At 35.9% G+C, this 22613-nt stretch overlaps 1 protein-coding gene across 1 annotated transcript; it reads left to right on the forward strand.

Annotated features, from left to right (window-relative positions):
- The first annotated feature begins 894 nt into the window (after window positions 1-894).
- On the forward strand, window positions 895-21420 carry LOC136812675 (uncharacterized). The gene is made up of 16 exons (XM_067069201.1): window positions 895-1161; window positions 1567-1878; window positions 5399-5649; window positions 6251-7133; window positions 7977-8249; window positions 9058-9164; window positions 9786-9865; window positions 10342-10493; window positions 11081-11307; window positions 13469-13609; window positions 14033-14127; window positions 15569-16149; window positions 18006-18258; window positions 18906-19168; window positions 19565-19631; window positions 20605-21420. The coding sequence occupies exons 1-16, from the start codon at window positions 1089-1091 to the stop codon at window positions 21359-21361; spliced, it is 4515 nt and encodes a 1504-aa protein (XP_066925302.1). The 5' UTR covers window positions 895-1088; the 3' UTR covers window positions 21362-21420.
- Window positions 21421-22613: the final 1193 nt, after the last annotated feature.

Consider the following 22613-nt stretch of genomic DNA (forward strand, 5'->3'; position numbering starts at 1 on the left):
ATATCAGGGTGAGATTTCGTTTTTAGAACAAGGCCTATGGTTTAGTATTATAGAAAAAAAGAATAATACTTGAGCCTCAGCCAAAGTACAGTATTCTTATAAAAAAGGGTGCATGTGCTGGGTATGTGCAGTCGTAAAGGGTCACTTTTTTAAAAGGTCTCCCAAATCTCTTTAAAAGCTACAAAAAGTCGAAAAGTCTTACTAAAGGTCAGTTTCGCTGATTTTGTCTCTCTCTACACGTTTTTAATATAAGAACAAACTATATAAGAACATAAGGCTTCGATGGCCAAGAACAAGTTAAGAACATTTTAAGGCTTTAAACACCCAATTTCTTAGAACAATGGACAAAATAACTCAAAAAAATGGCGAGAATTAGTGTATTAAGAACAATTTCTGACTTGAAACAAAAAGTTAAGAGTATCCGAAGGCTTCAAGAATTTGGATGTTCTTATAAAAAAGATTCTGCAAGAATTTACATTTTCGAGAGGCCCGGTCCGTAAATACCCGACATTTTCTAACCCTTGTAGGGGGGGGGGCCTCCGAGGAATAGCGGAAAGTAGAAGGTTAAAAATGGAGAGAAAATCTTATTGGAATTTAGAAAAGGTCTTAACGTTAATGTTAGCGATTGTGTAAGGAAGGGATATATGAGTCTGTAATATTTGTTCTAATCATCTTTCTCTTGCCGCTAATCAAGCTTCTATATTGATTTTGGTAGTTAATAAGAATATGTTGTTAAATAAACTTTCGCCAAAGAGATCTCAAAGAAACAAAACAAATAAAAGCTTTTAATGCGTCGACCAGCGAAAGACGACTAGCAAATAACGAATAGAAAAACTGCTAATAAAACACCTTCACAAAATAATTTAAGAAGAAGTACAAATAGAATTGAAAGATAGTCTCAAGAAAAGTTTTGAAAAAGGAACTTGGAATTCACTATAAAAAAGAGTCTAAGGACTAAAGATGAACCGCATATGTTAACCAAGACATAAAATTTTGTTGGAATTTTTCTTGATTGAGGGGACTGAAATCCTTGTCTTATTTGATTCGGTAATATAAGAAAAGTTTTACCAGCTCAATTGAATTTGGTTATGGATTTGTCATTAATCTTAATAAAATCGAGATATATCGTTTACTGGATTGTGCTTTTTATCATTTTAAAAGGTAAGCTTCATACTACACGCTTTTTTTATAAACACACCCAAAATTTTTAAAGCCTTCGGATGTTATTAACTTTTTGAGTTTTAAGCCTAAACATGTTCTTATTTTGACCATTTTGTGAGTATTTTTGACCATTTTCCTAAGAGAAAGGGTGTTTTTGACTCATTTCGGTAAGCTAGCCCAAAGACAATACAGCAAAACCATGAAGGTGATAAACATTAGGAGCTAGAAATAGCTATATATCTTTGGATAAGGTCTTACTCTTCCCCTGCATAACACGGTGAATTTGACCTTTAATCTTTAACATATACCTGCCACATATGTTGGCAATCCATTTGAAGAATGAATTCAACTGAACTAGATTTCATTTATCTGACTTATGTAAACATGTTTAAAAATTATTCATAGTTTCCCCAACATATGGGTCATCACATCTGATTCCAATATGCATACCAAAGACATACCACATTCAATGCCCACCAAATCAAAGAATACATGTCGAAAGTGCATTGCTTGGACGAGATAGTCAACAACAGAGTCAAGCTTGTGGTAGCAGAGCACGTGTTTTTGTGAGATGTGTAGCTGATGTCAAAGGAAGTATATTACATCGGTGTGAAGGAAGAGCACGGTGTGACTTAAAGGTGAATTTCCAAGAGTTCAAAAACCCGTGTAGTTATCCTGATGGAGAGCATTTGATGTTAAAGTACAGTTGTTTGGAAGGTAAAGACATTATTTAGGATAAAAATTAGGGGGTAGAGGACATAACATTCTTCATGTACTATCCATGGACATAAGAAGTCTGGCTCCCCAGTCTGGTTGCCCAAGCAACCAGTTTGACCCTCCCAGAACAATAGATTCTTGCCCCTCGAAAGTGTGGATTACCCCCCTGATTATAAAATACCCTTAATAATATAGCTTATAACATTTCTCCGATGTACAAATATTTTCTCGAAGAGACTACCTTAAGAGAAGAAATTTTCGCGGAAATAAATTTCGCGGTTCACAGCTCAAAATTCGGAAGTTTCACGGAATTAAATTTCGCGGTTGAGAGAACTTTTTATTTGTTCTGCGAAAATTTCTTCCCTTCGATAAAAACTCGTAGCTTACTTAGTATACATCTTAACAAACGAATATCGAGACTCAAAAGAAGATTCTCAGCCTTGAAGTTGACGCAATGAACCTGATCTGATCCAAGAATCGTCTTTCCCAGTCAGATACAATGTCATTTCTCCTCCACGATCGGCAAAATCTAGTGCTATTGAATCTGGTCCACACGCAGGGAGACATGTGGTAGGTTTAAGAAGAGTGATGTAAGTTGATTCATCAATTAAAAATAAGAAAGAAAATACCACGTTAAGAATTATCGAGTACCAATTTCCACTGTAGCAGCAATCGCAAATGAGAAATGGCATTAGCTTTTCATTCGGAAACACTCGGGGAAACAGTGCCACTAATTCATCTTTTCCCAAAGTTCCATCACTGAAGCACCAGTTTCCAGTACCTTTCTCTCCGTGGCCAGTATAGTAAATAACAGGTTGAAATTTTTTACCACATGCTTGAAGGAGATCCTTGATTTTCCTTATTGCTTCATTCTTCGTCAGTCGGTCATCTTTAACAGTGTTGAATTTATAAAAGTTGTTCAATCGAAGCGCATCTTCCATATTTGCAATGTCTTTAGCAACTCCAGGTAAAAAGTTACCATTTCTGGCTTTCGAGCGCCGTCTGGAAACTATGATGTTATTCGGGGGACTTAAAGCCCCTGACAAAATCAACCATTTTGAGTCGTTTTGTACAATGCCTTCATGCTTTAGGTTACAAATTTTGTATTTAGATACTTTAGATATATCTAAAGCCATTACTGCATTAATTCACCCAAAACTCTTCTATATGTATGATTTTATTTTTCAATAACAAATGCTCTGATCCTCTAATAACTATCAATCTGTGTTTATGTGTCTCTCTCGCATCAGAAATCTTTTCGTTCTCTTGGTTCGTGTTCATTTCAATTTCCCCTGGTTTTGTCTCTAAATATTCTTTTGTTATTCCAAGTGATTATTTGTTCTAATCATTTTCTTTGGCATTTACTAACAGTCATCACGTGCCTTTACAATGATTCAGCACTTTGGACTTCTTGCATATGTCAATCTTGTTGAGGGTAAATCATTCCACGTTTTTTTTCTAACTACATGCTTTTTTTTTATAAGATAGAATGGTGTTTTTTCATTTCATCATGGGTATTCTTAACTCTTTTAGGAAAACCATCCTAAAATATTCTTACAGCATTCTTAGGTTAGGATATTTAGGATATTTAGTACATACGTCTAAAGCATATAATAGCATTTTTTTGTGAAAGGGACGAGCCTTACTTGGGGGTAATGGACAATTTATAATTAAAAAGAGTAGCAAAATTCCATGATGGTGATATTCTTAGCATTATTCTTAATTTTTTGGCCATTTTAATCATGGACATTCTTATACTCTCTCTCTCACTCTCTCTCTCTCTCTCTCATTCTTATAAAAGTGTATTCTTATAAAAAAAAGCGTGTATATAAGAGTATAAAGGCTTCGAAGGCAGAATATTATTTAAGAACATTTTAAGAATGTTTTTTGGGCTTAAGAATCAAAGCTACAAAAAATTTGGATGTTCTTATGAAAAAACGTGTAATGTGTTAAAAAATAAATCCATTCCGAGAAATTTGAAATGCACTGCAAGGGTAGCAAATCCAGGAAAAATCATTGCTAGTTTTTGCCCAAAAATTCTGATTATTTCGCTCTAAAAGGGTTGAAATTTGAGAAAAGTGCACTGCAAGGGTATAAATTTGACCAACTTTTGCTGCACTTTAAAGGGTGCGATTCTTTTTTGCCGCACATACCGTCAGTTGGTAAACCCATTGCCACCCTTGGGAAAATTTATAATTCTGAAAAAAGAATTAAACATTCGAAGAAACCTAGCCTGTACCAAATACAGGACGGAGGAGACGAGTTTTCCTCTTCTAGCTGAGCATGCGCAGATTATCCAACCGGACAAATTTATGACGCCACACCGCCTCCCCGCCATCTCCCGTCCTGTTGCTAAAGTTCTCTACTGAAAAGATAAGACGGAGGTTTAAAATATAGATACCAGTGGATACCCCTTAAAACCTACAAAGTTGAGTTTTGGGCTCTCTTAACCAACAAACATCATTTCATATTGTATAATTCACTTTTTTACAATCTCTAATATAGGTACTTTCATAAAATAACTGATTTCAAGAATTTTTAATCATCGTAAAGTGTCGTAAAATTCAAAGTTACTGAAAAATTTATCAAGAAATCCCTTCAAAAAATCAAGTTTTTCGGACCTAGAGATTACACAAATGAATTTAACAAGGTCATAAAACCTATACTTTTTAGGTACCTATACTCTTGGTAGGTACGAAAAAATCATCTGCTTCTCCATGGTTACACCCCAAAGAAATCGTAAGGCCTTCAAAGTTCTATTTTAAAGCTCGTTTATGGTAGTGGCCCAAAAAGTCTGAAAACCGTCTTTCTCAAAACACGGTCATATTGCATACCAAAATATCACAAATTTGATGGAGATTTAGAAAAAACATTAGTAACATACGTCAAAAATAAAAAAGTGAATAAAAGTTTTGACCCTTCAAAGCCGTTTTTTGACAAAAAAAGAGGCGCAATTGCATTATGAGAATAAAATCCTGAAAAATACAAATATTGTTTTGGGAATGGATTTCTAGCAAGTATTTGATGAATTGAAACACAGTTCAGCATCTGAATTGCAATTCCACAGTTTCAGTAAGTTGTGAGCAAGGGGTCAATGTTTGTAGGCTTTAAGGTGTACATGGTGAACGTTTTAAGGTGATTTGATTTTAACATACAGTTTTCAAAATGTCTATTTACCAATGATCTATTTTTAGCATTAGGAACATTGCAGTGAATCACTGTTTAAAATTTGAGACTAAAAGGGCTATTTTATAAAAAGAAAATCCGGGATTTTAGCCCTCCCAAAAGAGTGAAGGGGGTTAAGCAATTTGGCACTTTTTTTAGATGTTCAATTAACAACAACAACAACAACAACCAAACCTCCAACTACTCTGAAAGACAACACACCTGATCTCAGATTAAAACTCTGCTTGTCTTTATCTCTAAATCCAAGAGATTTTAGGAGCTATATTACGGCATACAAGTTTGGTACAAAAGGTCTACAGAGTGAAGGGGTTAAGTAATTTAGCACTTTTTTCAGATGTTCAATCAACAACAACAACAACAACAACAACAACAGCCAAACCTCCAACTACCCTGAAAACAACACAATTTCACACTACCAAACAAAAATGTAAAGAAGAGACCATCAAGTTGATCATCGGGAAAAAACCTTATGATCAAAATGCAAGTTTCATTCAAATTGATGGACAGAAAAATGGATATATTGGAAAGTTAACAGTGGAAAATGAAGAAATTGATTCGTCAAACTACAAATATGATTTATTGAAGGTAAGCCCTAACTGAAGGAACATTTGCTTAGGAGAGCAGATTTAAACGACACAGTAATTATGTTTTTGTACCACGAATTTGTAAGTGCTTTGTCGTAAAAACCTGCTCTCCTACGCAGATCGTTCTTCACCCATGTCTACGCTGCTGAGTTTAACAACCCCGTATCAGTTGAATCTCCCGTCAAATTCTTTCGTTGTACATTAATCATTTCGTCCTAGGCACCTAGGCCATGCTAATCCTCCCCACTGAAAAATATAAATTCCTTTATGGTAGTTTTGATCAGGAAAATAAAATATAACAAATTCAGATAATCGAACTAAGATTTTTGGCAGTTCATGCCATGCAGAATAAAAAGAATTTCATGCTCCCCAGTGAAATTAATTCGAGATTGTCAAGTCTAAATCAGCTCCTGTGAAATCTTTTATCTCAAATCCAACCAGGTGTTTTTAAATACAACCGGAGCATCGAGAAATACCATCCGGTTGAAACTCCTGACACAGGGTTACCTTCTGAATCTACGGGACCGCGTTTTAGTCGAAACCGAGCCAGTTTAAACTGGCTATAAATACGATAATTTTATTCAAATTTCATATCTCGCAAGGTTGACAGAATCGGAAATTGGAAATATAATAACACAAGCCAAAACCTGGTCCAAGAAGCTTTGAAAAAGATGTTATTATCGAGAAATGGACCAAAAGGTATACCATGTGAGCCGAAAGAAATTTCTACCCATTTCTGCATCGACAAATCCAAAGGAGTCATTTTAAGCAATATTATTCCGATCAAAGCAGACACGATTGAAAAATATTCATTAACAGTTGAAGCAAGAAATAACTGTACAACTAAAAACATTACCTTTGATGTAGCTGTAACACCAAGTTGCTTTCCAATGGATCTTTTATATTCGAATGTGCAAAGTCATTGTCCAACATGGGATAAAAGACGTTTTGTGGATAGTAGTGCTATCGAATCATGGCCGACAATGATCTTCAAAGTCTTTGTAAACTCTGGTATCGTTCTTGGACAGATAGAACTTGATTCCAACAACATTGCTTCCATCATCCCTGGCAGATATTTCATATACCTGAAAACAAGCGTAAAAACAAACGTCAGAACATTCGAATACATCCAAAATTTAGATTCTAATACTGGCAAATCTTCAGGGTTTTTAGAATCTAAAGTCACAGGAACAACTCTAAAAGTGTCTTTTCACCAAGAAATTTTGATCACAAAACCAGAAACGATATCAATCACTATTGATAAATTTGGTATCGAGCATCCACACCTTTATTTCAAGACTAAAAATGCTTTAACATTATTTGGGTCGAACCAACTTAAGAAATGCCCTTTTGGTCAATGTCTAGAGCATTTTTCAACTTGGAGAAAAGCGTATATTGAATTGACGAAGAAAGGAGTCCACAACGAATGCATTGATGATCCTAGAATGTATTATTCATATTTGAGTTACTGCAATGATGATACAGGTAAGGTTAGGGGGTTAGAACTGAAAAGTAACATCGAGTTTTGAGTTAAAGGGATAATCAGATATTTTGACTGTAGATTACTTCAAAGCTTCTGAGCAAAAAATCCAAATCTTCTGTCTAACTCTTTTCCAAAGTCGAGATATTGAAGTTATAAATTTTTGACTTTTACCAAAAAAAAAACAATATAATTTTGACGTAAGAACATAGGCGGTTTTAGACCACGTCGAATTTATCAGTCAAAGAGATTTGTGATTGTAATTTCATTGTCTTTTAACGAGCTATGCACTCCTTTACATGTTTCTGACGTACTTGTTCTATTGTCTTAAATCTGCAAGTGCGTGTAAAAAGAGCCCATCTTCAGAGATTTCAAACTCGACTTTGGAAAATATTTAGAAAAAAATATTTAGAGGTTTAGATCAGGACTATGGAAGAAATGTACAAGCTAAATACCTCGAACCATCTGTATATCCCTTTAAGCGTAAATTTCAATTTCGATGTTAATTGTTTGTTAAACATTGCATGTGTTGTGCAGTGTAAGTTCCCAGAATAGCTTTTACCCATTCTGAAAGGAGTACTTTTAGCACCCGCTGCGTCATCTTTGGACATACTGCCGAGTTTATGTATTTGTGTTTTTTTTTTTGCGACGGAGGCGGTAAGTTCTTATTTGACTAGATCCTGACCAACTGAGGACGACGGCAAATCAACGGTCAACCGTCCTCCATTTTGCGGGTCAGAACTGCGGGTTATTCCAAATCGCTTCAGTCACGCTGCCGTCCTCAAAAGTGGAAATGTATAAACTCACTACTGTAGATATCTTAAGATATTTTGCATTGTCATTACTAGATCCCTATATCACTGTGGAGCCGAAGCAACCAATCTATAAGAAGTCTGTTACGCTAAAATGTAACGGGATACGTATCGACACCAATCGAAGCTCCATCAGATGGCTACAAGAGGATAAAGAGATTCAAAAAAGACGAAAACGATCAGAATTTGATAAAGGCATTTTCGTTTTATCTGGCGACAATTTTTGGCAAGAGGGTCACTACGTGTGTCAGTATGTGAACTCACGCAATGAAATGAAGACATCGAAAAGTGTTTCGATTGCTTTCAAAGGTATTTTCGAATCATCTCAGATCTTATATGGGATAACAGTCTTTCGTACAGAGGATTTCGTGAACTCGAACATATATAACACAAATCGGCTTTTCCTGAAAAAAAAACGTATACCCCTGTTGAGGAGGTTTATCCTTCTGTGGCTGGAAATGCTGTAACGCCCCTGGAATTCAAGGCAATTTCAGGCTTAAACCCCTCTGGAACTCTGAATTTTAGTAGGATTTAAAAAGCTACTCCCCCCATAGAATTCCAGTTATTTTTGACAGATTTTTGTATCTCCTTATGGAATAGACGATATCGGCTTAACGTGAAAACTCAGATTTGACCTCCGAGAATTCCCCACAATGCTTTGTGCGGAAAAAATTTCACTTAAGCCGATATCGTCTATTCCGCCACAAATCAAACCTTACTCCCTTGGAACGGAAATGGACCTCTTCAACAGGGGGTATACGTTTTTTTTTCTAGAAAAGCCCAATGTCTCCTTAACTCGAACAAGTTTTCTGGTCCCTTCAATCAACAATGCTTTATAAACCTTACTCAATATCTTGAATATCTCAAAATTTCCATAATTTGAAAACAAATTCGTGTTCCCTGTACGTGTTTGAGTTATGGAGTCTTTATTGTTGTTGAAAGAGGCCATACAATAGAGTTACTGGAACTCAAATAAGCACGAGCTTTTTAAGACGGTTTTTTAGGTGAATCGACCGAAAAAGTTGTTCAAGTCAAGTAGACATTCGATTTATGAAACAGGTTCGAATTAAGGAGACTACTGAAGTATAGCGCCAATAATGACTCCTTTTGTTCATAGATTCATTGCATACAAAATTCCATTTCCAAATTTCAAGACAATCTTTTCAAGATCAGAAAAATACGAAAGGAGAAAGGCGTGATGCTTTCAAACTGTTGCGGGAAAAGGTTTGATCTAACTACTTTACAATTTTGCATTTTCGTGACCACTTTTTCTCTTAGATCTATAAAGGCTGTTACAAGTAATTTTATGTCATTGGAAGCCCAAAAAAAGTGATATGAAATGAGAAAAAATTGATGTGTTGAAAAAGGTAATCACCAAGAGCAAAAAGTTGATGATGAAAATAGTTGTTGAAGCAAAGTTTTCCCTCTGAGATGGAAATTGAACTCAACACGACAAATTAGCCCAGATTTTGAATATTTTGCTGAAATTTGCTAAATATTTCACAGAGACGAAAATCTGTCTGAGACGGAAGAACTGTAAACACTGTGAAAAGTATAGCCTATACTAGACGTCACCCTCGTTTTTTTTACGCAATTAACGTCTATTCCACTTTGCGACTTTTCCGAATGTTTTGAGCCCGGGTTTTCGGGCTCTAAACATTCGATTTTTTTACGTCACTTTTAACTTTCGAAGCTCCTGCAGTAGCAAAATAATCGAAATTGCGTCAAAACACTTGAAAGGCTTCTATTTTTCAAAAATCGTCAAAGTGGAACTCACTAAGAAACGAGATGAAAAATTCCGGTTTTTAGTGAGGTGCTCGCTGTGAAAAGTATGGATCTTTTTAGATTCAACTTATCATCGGTAGAACGAACACTTACGATCATTTCATGGTGTTTCGCCCAAAAGTCGTCAAACTCAAACAAAGGTGAGCATAAAACCTTTTGCAGGACGCGACGCCATGTCGAAAATGATTTAAAACTCCACTGACTCTAGCTTACCAAAACAACGATAAGCAAATATTTAGTACACACGTTTATGCTCTCGTGTGTCATTTTTGGAATGCTAGAGTTTTATTATTTAACATCGCATCGCGTCCTACAAAAGGTATATATACGCCACGAGTTTACTGCGCAAAAAAAGCTTTTTAAGCAGATATAAAAACAGTTCATGCTAATTATTTTTTACCTCTAGTCCAATATGGTTGCTTTGCCCGGCTAACAGAGCCGAGATCAACTCGCACGCGTCTAAGGCTTGAAAAAAAGTTTCTGAAGATAATAAAATTTCTATTCGCAACCTTCCACTTACAAAAGGCAACCCAACAAGATAAGCAATAGTGTATTGATAAAAATCTTATAAACAAAGATTTAAGAAATTTTAGAAAACAATTCTTTCTACTTTAAGGAATTCATACTGGCTGACATTTGAAGTGGAGACAAGAGGTCATCTTCACCAGAACAGTTCAGTAATTGGATTTTATCAGAAAATTGTATTCAATGATCAAAATCTTCATCCTTTCGATTACCGCATGGAATCATTCAAAGCGTTTGACCCAGGTAAGACAGTTTCTACAAAATGGGGTGGAGGATTTTAGGGGGGATTTGCGCTAAATTTATGACACCCTTAAATGGGGAGGTGCGAGAATATTGTCGAAATCTCGATTTTGAATTTTAAAGAGATTAAGCTTAAGATAAATTTTGGGTTTATATTCAAGATTTTCACGGGGTCCGCACCAACGACAGGGAGGACCGAACAATGGCATTGTCCTTGTACTATAGCCATTTTTCATTCAAAAGTACTTATGACTGCCCCCTAGAAGAAATGTTTTATAGTTAACTTTCTTGAAATCTGAACCTTCATTTTCTTTTCTAAGGTTCTCCGAGCTTTGAAAGTCATTCTGTAACGATAATCTACTGCAATAATTAGAAGATTCTTAACACCTGAAGAGTCTTGATTAAACAATTTTGTTCGGATATTTAAAGGAAGGAAAGGAGGAAATAAGGTACAAGGAAAGGGAAATCATAGCGCTTACCAAATCGTATTCTAACACAAGGTCTCTCGTTCTGAGAGGGCTAAAAAAGTACAAAAATTAACCAGGGAAGACATGAGCAAAATTCAGTACTGAACTTTTTTACATCTTTAGAATATTGTCTCCCATCAACAACCGGACAGTCATCAAGTTACGGTCAATACAGGTGGAATTTCACTCGCGTCGGTGGCACCCAAGTTCAACAATGTAACTATGGTAACGCCACAACATGGAGGGAATGTCGACGGAATCTCAATAGTGGTGCATTTTGGAGAGAACCGAACGTAAAAGGATGCTCGCATGAAAGTGAAAGAAGCCGAGAATTGACAGACATTTTAAAGGTAAATAAATGGCTCGTGGTAAAATACGATATTTGCATTTTTCTTATCAGATCGATAGTAAGAAAAACTTTGAGTACAACAACTATAGAGGTTTATATATTTCTTTATGAGTGTAACCTCTTTTAAAATTGTACTTGTTTAATAATTAGCTACCGTTAAGGCCGATCTCCACTTGCGCACGCTGTGATCGCACCTTTTGGCTTCAATCTTTTTTGGACCTACCCCGGTGGAGGTCCTATAAATTAACCTTTGTCCGTTCGTCCGTTCGTCCGTTCGTTCGTTAGTTATTAGCTTTCCTCGTGATTGGCTCGTTAGTTTTTTCTGATTTTTTGCATAAAGATGCATAACTATAAACCCTCGAATGTGACGGAGCCCGATTTTCAAAAAAAAAATTTTTTGGGCAAATTTGGGCCAAAAAACGGCTAAAAAACGGGTTTTTTGGACTTTGTGAAAAATTAGGTCGTTAATTTTTTCTGATTTTTTGCATGAAAGTAGGGTACCATCGTAGGTAAAAATTGGCTTAAGCAGATTTTTGCAAAAAAATTTTGTTGGCTCAAAAAACGCATGTTTATCTATAAGAATCATTATTAATAAGCATACATCGATGTTCTTAGTCAAATAACTCAATTTTTTTATGAGATAGATGTTTTTTTTCTCAGGAGGGCTTACTTTTAAAGAATATGTGTGTTTCGACATGAAATTTTGGTTGCTTGGCGTGTTTTTATAGAAAAACTGGCCAAATTCGATATTTTATTATAAGCACATTATCAATTACTTAGGTATTAGCTTTTCTCGAGATTGGCTCTTTCATTCTTTACGATTTTTTGCACAAAGATGCACAACTATAAAACCCCGAATGTGACGGAGCCCGATTTTCGGAAAATAATTTTTGGGCAAATTTGGGCCAAAAAACGGCTAAAAAATGTGTTTTTTGGACTTTGTGAAAAATTGCATCATTAATTTTTTCCGATTTTTTGCAGGAAAGTAAGGTACCATCATAGGTAAAAGATGGTTCAAACAGATTTTTGCAAAAAAATTTGTTGGCTCAAAAAACGCATGTTTATTATCTATAAGAATAGCTATTAATAAGCATACATCAATGTTCTTAGTCAAATAACTCAATTTTTTTATGAGATAGATGTTTTTTTTGCTCAGGAGGGCTTACTTTTAAAGAATATGTGTGTTTTGACATGAAATTTTGGTTGCTTGGCGTGTTTTTATAGAAAAACTGGCCAAATTTGATATTTTTTTATAAGCACATTATCAATTACTTAGGTATTAGCTTTTCTCGAGATTGGCTCTTTCATTCTTTACGATTTTTTGCACAAAGATGCATAACTATAAACCCTCGAATGCGACGGAGCCCGATTTTTGGAAAATAATTTTTGGGCAAACTTGGGCCAAAAAACGGCTAAAAATGTGTTTTTTGGACTTTGTGAAAAATTGGATCATTAATTTTTTCTGATTTTTTGCAGGAAAGTAAGGTACCATCATAGGTAGCAGATGGTTCAAACAGATTTTTGCAAAAAAGATTTATTGGCTCAAAAAACGCATGTTTATCTATAAGAATCACTATTAATAAGCATACATCAATGTTCTTAAAATTACTGAATTTTTTGATGAGATATGTTTTTTTGCTCTCGAACTCTTGAATATGAAAGAATATTTCAAGAGCATGAAATTTTGGTTTCTAAACGTGTTTTTTATAAGAAACAAACAACTAATTTTAATAGATCGTCACTATTTGTGTTCTGAATGATTGTTTAATGGTCACGCTTATGTAGATATCAATTATATATGTGTTAAATGCATAACCAGGTAGGTCCATAAAAGTATCACTTGTTACTTGGAAAAACGATTACGTCATAAAAATGTAGCAGGCACTCGAAAAAAAAGTTGAACACATTTCAACTTTTTTCAACCATTACGTCAGATCGCGCCAATGGAATTGTTTCATTTTTCTTTTGACCAAAAGCGTGGAAGCTCTGCTCGAGAAAGTGCGATCGCAGCGCGCGAGCAAGGGGAGACAGGTCTTTAGAATCAGGACCACTATAAAGAATAACATCAAAGTTTAATTCAGCTCTCACGCAAATACCCATCTAACGTACATTACTAAACCTTAATAAAACGCTGATTAAACATAATTTGCTAATTCTTTTAGAATGGCGAATCTCCAGAGAAAGCTTCAAAACAATTAAAGAATCTGACATCCAATCCAGTCACTTTATCAACAACGGAGACCATTTTAACGAGCAGTATTATACAATCTATCACAGATTCGTCACAAAATATTGATCCAAAGGTTTCTTCAATGATTGAAATACTAGAAAAGGTTTTGTAGGGGAATTAACCAGAATCTAGCTCTCCGGGATAAGAGGTGAACAGGTGTTGGGTATGTGCCATTGACTTCCAAGCCCGAAGGGCTAGACTCGAGGCTCCTGAATGGGAAATGCCTAAAAAGCCTAGTTTCCCATCCAAAACGCGTGGTTTTTACACAAACGCCAGAATGAAAATAAAATCTATCGGTAGTTTAAAAAAATGCAGTCCTAAAAAAGAACCACTAGATACAATCCGTCGTCCTGATTGCATAGCTTCACTTTTCTTGCCTGAGAAAGGTTTTCTACTCCAGCACTTCAGATTTTAACCTCAATGGTATGTGCCCCCCCTCCCAAATCCAGCTTCGATTCTCCTTGAGTCTGATCGCATGCAATGGTCCTTTTTCTAGGTAGCATCCAACATGTTAGAGATAGCAAGTAATGTCATGGACGTCAACACATCCACATTGGAAAAAGCACAACAGCAAGGCGGTTCTTTGACCATGTGAGCAGTATAAAAAACTGATATTTAATACACTTAGAACCTTAACATCACAAAGGGAATGGGTTCTTGTCAAATATCCGCATAAAAGTTTGGTAATGGTTTATTGACTATTGTTTTGTAGAAAATACATCTTTGACGAGGCCCACCCAAGTAGTTTTCGTGATGACACGTGATAGGGACTTTTTTGCAGCATGATTACGTGATTTGAAAAAATTTTCTACGTGATTGCGTGATGAGAGGTCAAAACATGATCGTGATTTAATTTTTTTTGAGCCGTGATACGTGATTTGGACTTTTTCAAAAAGACGCGTGATTGTCCATTTCTTTTGCTGATTTGCGTGATCGTGATTGAAGACAAAAAATTGCGTGATATCTTGATCAGAGTTACCGCCGGGGAAGCCTCTTTGACCATTAACGACACAAAAGAGAATGGGGTTTTGTTACCTAGGGTCAAATATCTTGATACATGTTATAACGTCAATGCAAGGCTTCAGATATTTGATATCTTATGATCCAAATAAACTCGAAGCCTTTGGACAAAGTATCCACGTTGTTAAAGGTTTATTATCGAATGATGTTTTGTAGAGTTTTTCAAGGATCTTGTAGTCCACACTAGACATATCTAGGCTTTTAGATCTTATTTTTTAGATGTTGTAGAGTAGGAGTTTTTAAAATTTATCAGGAAGATATGACCATGGAGGTATAAAGAAAGACAGGAGAAGTATGCTATTGTAACCAAGCTCGCCCTACGATTAAAAAAGTTACGATGTATGCATGCTCATAATCTCATATATCGTGCATTTTTAATGAGCTCTTTTATCCATAGGTTAAATCTTATTGGCTCATTTAAGCTTTAGAAATTAGATGAGACGAGATTCATTGTTTCTGACATCAGTGTAAGAAAATATTTGGACTAAAAAAAGGCCTGTAAACTTGGCAATCCTTCATCAAATGATAAGATTTTTCGATCAATGTTTTCTTTCAGGTGAACTCTATTGCTTGATACTTTCCTCCAAAATTCTCCAGCGACTTTATGTCTACAAATTGAGTCTGAAATCGTGTGTGCTTATAAAGAACTTTTCATTTTCTGGCTTGAGAAAATATCTTTTCAAAACAAAATTGAACGGATAGCGAAATGGAACATAAATTTGTTTCGTGGACGAAGTTTTATCTAATTTTCGTATATTAAAAGGCTAGAATCTTCAATACTGATTATTAGAATGTTCAGAGCAAACTTGAGTTCTACTAAAAAGTCTTATTTCATCGGGCGAGCTTAGAATTTCTTTTGATACATTTTATAAAAGAAATCAAAAGACTTTAACGACCAATTACCGACACATTCAACTCCTGTTTTCTTTATACCTCTATGATATGACATAGCCTAGGTTCTTGTTGCTATTATAGTGATTATACAACTGTTTTCATTTATCTCTATTCCTAGGGTTATTCAATCTATCGAAGCTGTTGCCAGAAAAATTCAATTCAACACATCGTCTGATGAAAATAACAAAAATCAAGAAACTATACCACAGATTGCAAACCAAAATATCGGACTGGCAGTTCTGTTCCCTCAAAATGGAGATTCATTTAAAAAGCAAAAGATATCGGTTAAAAAAACTCAAAGCAGTAATAAGAATGGCAAAATCAAGTTCATGAAAGACATTGACAGCGCTGATAGTCTAATAGACGCTAACGATGGAGTTGACATAATTTTACCCAGAAGTTTACTGAAAGACTCTGAAAATAAGCTGGTTAACAAATCCAGAATCTCTGGAAAGACCATTCAATTGGTTTACTTTAAAGATTCCTCACTATTCACTACAGTCTCCACAAATGGGAAGAAAACATCCAACTCCACTGTTATTTCTGGTGTCTTTTCTCTTAACGTTGGTGACTCGGAACGTGTGGAATTAAGTGAAGATTTGGAATATTCAGTTTCTTTGAAGAAGAACACAATTGATGGAAACGAAGCAAAGAACAAAGGAAGATACGAATGTGTTTTCTGGGACTTCAATGCAAATGGTATGGTTGCTATTCGTTTCACTGGGCGAAATAAAAGATTTCCAATCCTGAAAATATCTTGAAAATGTGATATTTCCATAAACATTAGTAAATATGAAAATATGACTTTTCTATATTTCCAAATTCAGGTTTCAAATATCATATTTCATGATATTTCCAAATCTGAAATTCATTGTTTCAATTGGAAATTTCTTGTTTTGCCCGGTGTTTAGACCACAGATATCTTATTCAAAACACTAGCTACTAGCTACTAGCTACTCTGTCCCTGGTTGAAGGTAAATAATGCACCATTTTAATAGATTTGATCAATTATAAGAGCATAGGCTATTTTACAGTGGCAGAGCGTAATGGGTAATCAGGGCAACTGTGCGCTAATGACGACTTACTATTGGTCCAAATTTTGGAAATTTTTGAAGATTTTTGCGTCTAACCAATAGGAAACCGTTATCGAGGCGCAATCAGTCCTGATTACCCATGATCCATTTCAACTGTGAAATGGCCTATTCTGTCACCTCCTCGTTTGTCGCCATGTCAGGATTTTGTTCATATTGCCCAAATTGCCGGTACCGATAACGGTGGTCTAGTACTACTTTGTTCTGTTTAACAAAGATGGTGCAAAGATTTCACTTCAACAGCCGTGGCTTGAAAAAGACAGAGTAGTTTAAGTTCCAGTGTTTAATCATAAGACACCCACTTCTCAAAGTCCAAAATATCGCCCCCGGTGGAAAATTATCCCCCAATTTTTGTCCCCACTGAAAATAAACCAATCCTATTACTACTGTTTTTCCCATCCCCACTGAATTTTTTGACTTGAAAACAAAAGAATTAAAATCCCCAGCCATAAAACCATGGGAATATCAATCCCCATCAAGTTTCAGTCCATTATTTTTAGCCCCACATGCTGAAAAAACTTACTGGGTCTCTGAGAAGGGGTTGTCATAAGATATGTCGTTTACAACAACCTGACACAAAATGTTTTTAACAACATTCACCTAATGTTATATAGACGTTCATCTAAGGGCCTAAGCCATCTAACGTTACATGAAAGTTTTTACGTTATCTGGACATTACTTCTGGCGTTTTATGTCAGTTAGGTATCGGATCTTCATATTTTAACTTGATAAATAAATAATTTCAAATGATTGTTAAATATCATGGAACGGTAGGCAAAAAATGGCTATAACACCAACAAACACCAACAAACACCAGTAACGTTAGATGAACGTTGAGAAAAATATTATGAGCCAGTATTACTTAATGATACTACTTACTTAATATCAATTTTGTTTGAAAATTGTTCTACAATCCCCAACAATATCTTGAGACAGAAGAATTCTAAACATTTTTGCAAGATAAAAATTCGTCCCCCGGACCCCACTATCAGTGTCGAGTCCGGAAATGGGGACCATGTGAAGTGTGTCAGATATAAATTGGGGGATTGTAGCTTTGAGGCTAAAGGTGTACGGTGTAACGACAGTAGCCCTTTTTGCCATTGGTATCAGGATTTCAGCAACTTTTGCTGTCGGTGTTGACATGAAGCGTCGACTATTTCGATGTTCACAACCCCGTACGCCTCCCCCTAAAGCAGTTTTTGGTAAAGTACCCATAAAACTGATAGTCCAATACACCTTTTCGACCGTAGCCGCCAATTGCCACGCGGGCATTTTTTCGTCCATTTTACCACCCTAAAACCGTCCCAGTCTTTTTTTCGCACCTAAGACAATAGAAAAAGGTGTCTAAAAAGGATTGAATCGAGTTTAGTGCAAAAAAATGCCCGCGCGGCAATTGGCGGCTACGGCCGAAAAAGTGTGTACTACAAAATTAAAAAAACGAGGAAATTCTGATTTTATCTCTAGATGAATTAGGTGGATGGTCAACAAAAGGGTGCATAACGATCCAACCAAATGAAATAGATGACGTAACATCCGTGGTCAACTGCCAATGCAATCATTTAACAAATTTCGCTGTTCTTTTTACAATTGATGGAGTGACCACCGCTGAGAAAGTGGATAGTGGTCATGAATTAGCCTTAACGCTGATTTCGTACATTGGTTGTGGTATCTCACTAGCCTGTATCATGATGACCTTATTGACGTTAGCTCTTTTCAAGTAAGCTTTTGAAAATGTTCGCCAGGTCAGGTCAGCTCTCTGTGGAAACTTTTCACTGCTGTCCTCTTTGAGATAATAACGAGTTTAAGTGTGTGTTTTTCTGAAGCCTAAACTGCTCCTGCCTCCTCACATTTCAACATTTGTTAAGTGTACTTCGAGGCTCGGAAAACACGAGTTAAATAACACGAGTTAAAAAACACGAGTTACAAAAAACACGAGTTACGTTAAATGTGACGTCATCAATGGGAAATTAAGTCATAAGTAGATAATTTAACTCGTCAATTTATGGTGCACCTTAGACTGACGAGTTAATTAACTCCTCAATTTATGGTGCACCTTAATCTTACGAGTTAATTAACTCGTCAATTTATGGTGCACCTTAAACTGACGAGTTAATTAACTCGTCAATTTATGGTGCACCTTAATCTTACGAGTTAATTAACTCGCACCTTATAAATTGACGAGTTAAATTATCTACTTGTGACGTCATAATTTCCCATTGATGACGTCACATTTAACGTAACTCGTGTTTTTTGTAACTCGTGTTTTTTAACTCGTGTTATTTAACTCGTGTTTTCCGAGCCTCGTGTACTTCTATCCATCCAGAAAAGCTCTCTTTCATAATTTGTTTTATACATTATTTCTAGACCAATGAGACGACACATCCCATCCAAAGTATTGATCGGTTTATGTACCTCTATTGGCTGTCTCATTATCGTGTTCATTACGTTAATCGATCAAACCAAACCCTCATGGCTTTGTACTGCAACCTCAACAGTTCTTCATTTCTTGATTTTGAACTGTTTTTGCTGGATGTTGGTTGAAGCGTTGACATTATATTTAAAAGTAGTCAAAGTAATGGGTGAATATACATCCAAGTTCATGCTGAAATCTCTCTTTGGCACTTTCGGTAAGCCTTTTTGTTGATCTCGCGATTTCATACATATTCAAAACCTGCATATTATATTTCCTTTCGGCTCGCAGGATTTATTTTTACGAATAGGTCCCTTTCTCAACTAATTTCTTTCACAAGGTTTTGGCAAAAGAACCTGTAGTTGGTTTTGGCGAAATTCCTGGTTTTTTAGATTTTCGCAAGCATTAAATTTCGCAATTTTTTGAAAAAGCTCACGAAACTCGCGAAATAAAATCCTCGTGTAAATCGATCCACTTAAATTAATAATTTTCTGACTTCCATACCAGTTACGTAAATAAAACCTGGGATACAAGTAGCCTATACTAACAAGGGATTTTTTTATCATTCAGCCTTAAAGTTTATTTATTTCTAACGAAAATATTTTTCTTCTAGGGGTGCCACTATTTGTTGTTACCGTTTGTTTATTGGCTGACAAGAATGATTACCAAGATCTAGAAATGTGAGTATACCCAGCTTGCACATAACGTTCATCTAACGTTATATGTAGACGTTGTGAGCTTTAGATGAACGCCGAAATAAAGTTGTGTTCCAGCTGGGTTTAGATGAGCACATTTAAACTTTCATCTGAGGCATTCTATGTTGGGCTCATAAAGCCGATACCTCTAATCCGATTTTCAAGGGGCATCGAATTAGAGCATGATCTTAGTGAGAAAGTGTTAACTGTAAAGGCTTGGGGAAACGAGAACTTTTTTTGCGTTGGTGCAATGCAACATGCTCCATCCCACCACCCTGAAACGCTTTCCTGAGCGCCCCACTCACTATTGTTCCACTAGCGCCCCCTGAACGTCCCACTAACGCCCGTCCCACGCACTTGAGCGTCCTACTTAGCATCCCACTAGTTTCCCCCTGAAAGTCCCACTAGTGTCCCCCTGAACATCCCATTTAGTGTCCCAATTAAACGTCCCACTTATCCAGTATGCCATTTGAATTAGGGATGAGCACGAACCAAAATTATATGCTAAGTAAATAGACCGTTTCATAATATTATGTCACGAGCAACACTTACCTCGTTTTCAAAAAATTGCTATTATGGTAATCAATTGATTCCCATGGGAGTTTGCTCTATCTATACAGGTAACACTTAAATACTCAAGAGATATAATCACCATAGTAATGGTTTCAAAACGAGGTTGTCGTTATACTTAAAATAATAAAAAGAAAACACAACTTTTCATAAATACACCTTTTCAATCGTAGGCGTCAATTGCCGCTCAGGCATTTTCTTGTCCGTTTTACCAGCCTAAACTCTATCCAATCCTTTTTTTACACTTTTTTCTATTGTCTATAGGTGCGAAAAAAAGACTGGGACGGTTTTAGGGTGGTAAAACGGACAAAAAATACCCGTGTGGCAATTGGCGGCTACGGTCGAAAAGGTGTATTTATGAAAAGTTGTGTATAATATTTTTTCTTAGCTGCATGGTACATGGAAACTCGCTTAAATATGGTCTTCTTCTTCCCGTTGGCATCATCCTCTTCCTGAACTCCATCATCTTTTTATTTGTCGTCTACCGCCTTTTCAAAAACAAACTCAGTAAACACAAAGTGGACGACAAAGCACAACTCGCATCGCAACTCCGAATTGCCGTCTCCTGTTGCACCTTACTCGGATTAACTTGGATTTTCGGGTTACTCGCCGTCGGAGAAACTCGACTTGTTTTTCAATACTTATTTTGTATATTCAATTCGTTACAAGGTGCTTTTATCTTCTATTTTAACATTCTGAGACAGACGCGCACAGTTGAAGCGTGGAGAGGATTTTTAGCAGGTAAAGGACGTGCTTATAATTTAACTTCCAGTGGATCACACTCATCACACAACACCAAATCCAGATCAACAAATTCGAAAAACTTTCGACTTTCAAGTGAAAGAGATTCAGTACCGCTACCCGAATTCACGTTTCCATCTAACAACTCGAACCGATACTCAGATCAAATCGGACCATCATCATTACCTGAATTCAGATCTCCAAAATTAGCCGAAAAATACGAACCACCACCCTTACCTGAGTTTACAGCTCCCCGTACAATTCTTTCGCCTGACGTGAGCGATGACGAATTAGGATCACAAGCATCAATTATAAGGTCAGCAAGTGGTCATGATAACGTCCCACAACTTTTCGCAGGAACACCGGCTTCTGAAATCCATTTTACCAGCTTTGTTGAACAATAAACGGTTCTGTAAGAAGAGTATAGTATACTGATACGTATTGAAGTCTATTTCAAATTAGCTAGCAGTGTTTTTTCAAACCTCAATAGCTTTTGAAAGAATTTGGATTAAGTAGCGATTTTGTGCTCGTTGGAAAGATTATCGGGAATGGGATATGATGGTTTGATAAAAAATTTGATGAAATATTGAAAATGAAGAAGAAAAACGAAAAAGAAAAAAATCAACTTCTTACACGGGAAACTTCAATCTTACCTCAACTAAAATGTGAAAAATATTCATCTAATTCTATCAAAAGTTCTTAAGATTTGAAAAAACACTGCCAGCTAATTTGAAATAGACTTTAGTTGAGTATATTAGGAAGGATATTATAATTAATGTACATTAAATTGAGTATAGTGTAGAAATATTTCACGAGGTTAAAGTCTATTACCAAACTTCAACAATCAAATAGCTTCGAGAATTTTTACGGCGGAAGACTAAAGTAGCCAGTGCCTTCCCACATACCAAATTTTTTCTTTGTTTCGCGATAAAAAAGCCATTTTCGTTTAACAGGCTATACTAAAAGTCCCTTTGGAAATGTATTTACCGTATTTCTTATAAAATTATTTTTCTGACTTTCCTTTTCTGGTGAGTTAGGAGTACTAAGTTTGATGAATGACGGGTAGGTGTCCATAGATTTATAAAGCCCGAAGGCTAGATGTTGTGCTTTAGTGGAAAGTGTGTCGAGGTTAGGTAGGAAATCCTACCTATATCACGTGGCATTACAATAGAATTTCAGCGCTTGACCAATAAGAAGCTTCGCAGGTTTCGAAAATAATAGCAGCAATATTTGTTCCAATATTCACTTTTTTTTTGCTTGGAAGAGCTTAAAGCATGACATCTAGCCCTTCGGGCTTTACAGAAATCTGTGTAAGTGTCAATATTTTGTACTTTGGACTGTCACACTTTTAGGGCTTTTGAAAGGCTAATAAAGGTCGGAATAGTATTTTTAGACATCTTAAATAATCAAAGGTACATGAGTGGTATTACCGAAGGCTAGAGACTATGTAGAATTTGTAGACCATTTAAAGCTCCAAACACTATTAAATATGCTTCGTTTTAGACAAAAACGTTAATCGCACTAAATTTGGCAGAATATTGAAGTATAGTCGTACACCTTATTTGCTCAGAATTCAATACTCTATCCTATGTATCACTCATTTTCGTTGAATTTATTCGGGGAATCGATTGTACCGGCCCGTTTTTTTATAGGTTT

The sequence above is a fragment of the Clytia hemisphaerica genome, unplaced genomic scaffold, assembly GCF_902728285.1.
Source record: "Clytia hemisphaerica strain Z4C2 unplaced genomic scaffold, Clytia hemisphaerica genome assembly, whole genome shotgun sequence".
Classification (NCBI taxonomy): Eukaryota; Metazoa; Cnidaria; class Hydrozoa; order Leptothecata; family Clytiidae; genus Clytia; species Clytia hemisphaerica.

Bases quoted from the DNA above. Each gene is read 5' to 3' on its own strand.
- LOC136812675 (XM_067069201.1), top strand. From the start codon at position 1,089: ATGGATTTGTCATTAATCTTAATAAAATCGAGATATATCGTTTACTGG. The intron at 7,134-7,976 runs GTAAGGTTAGGG...TGTCATTACTAG, and splicing joins TTACTGCAATGATGATACAG to ATCCCTATATCACTGTGGAG. The intron at 19,632-20,604 runs GTGAGTATACCC...ATTTTTTCTTAG, and splicing joins GATTACCAAGATCTAGAAAT to CTGCATGGTACATGGAAACT.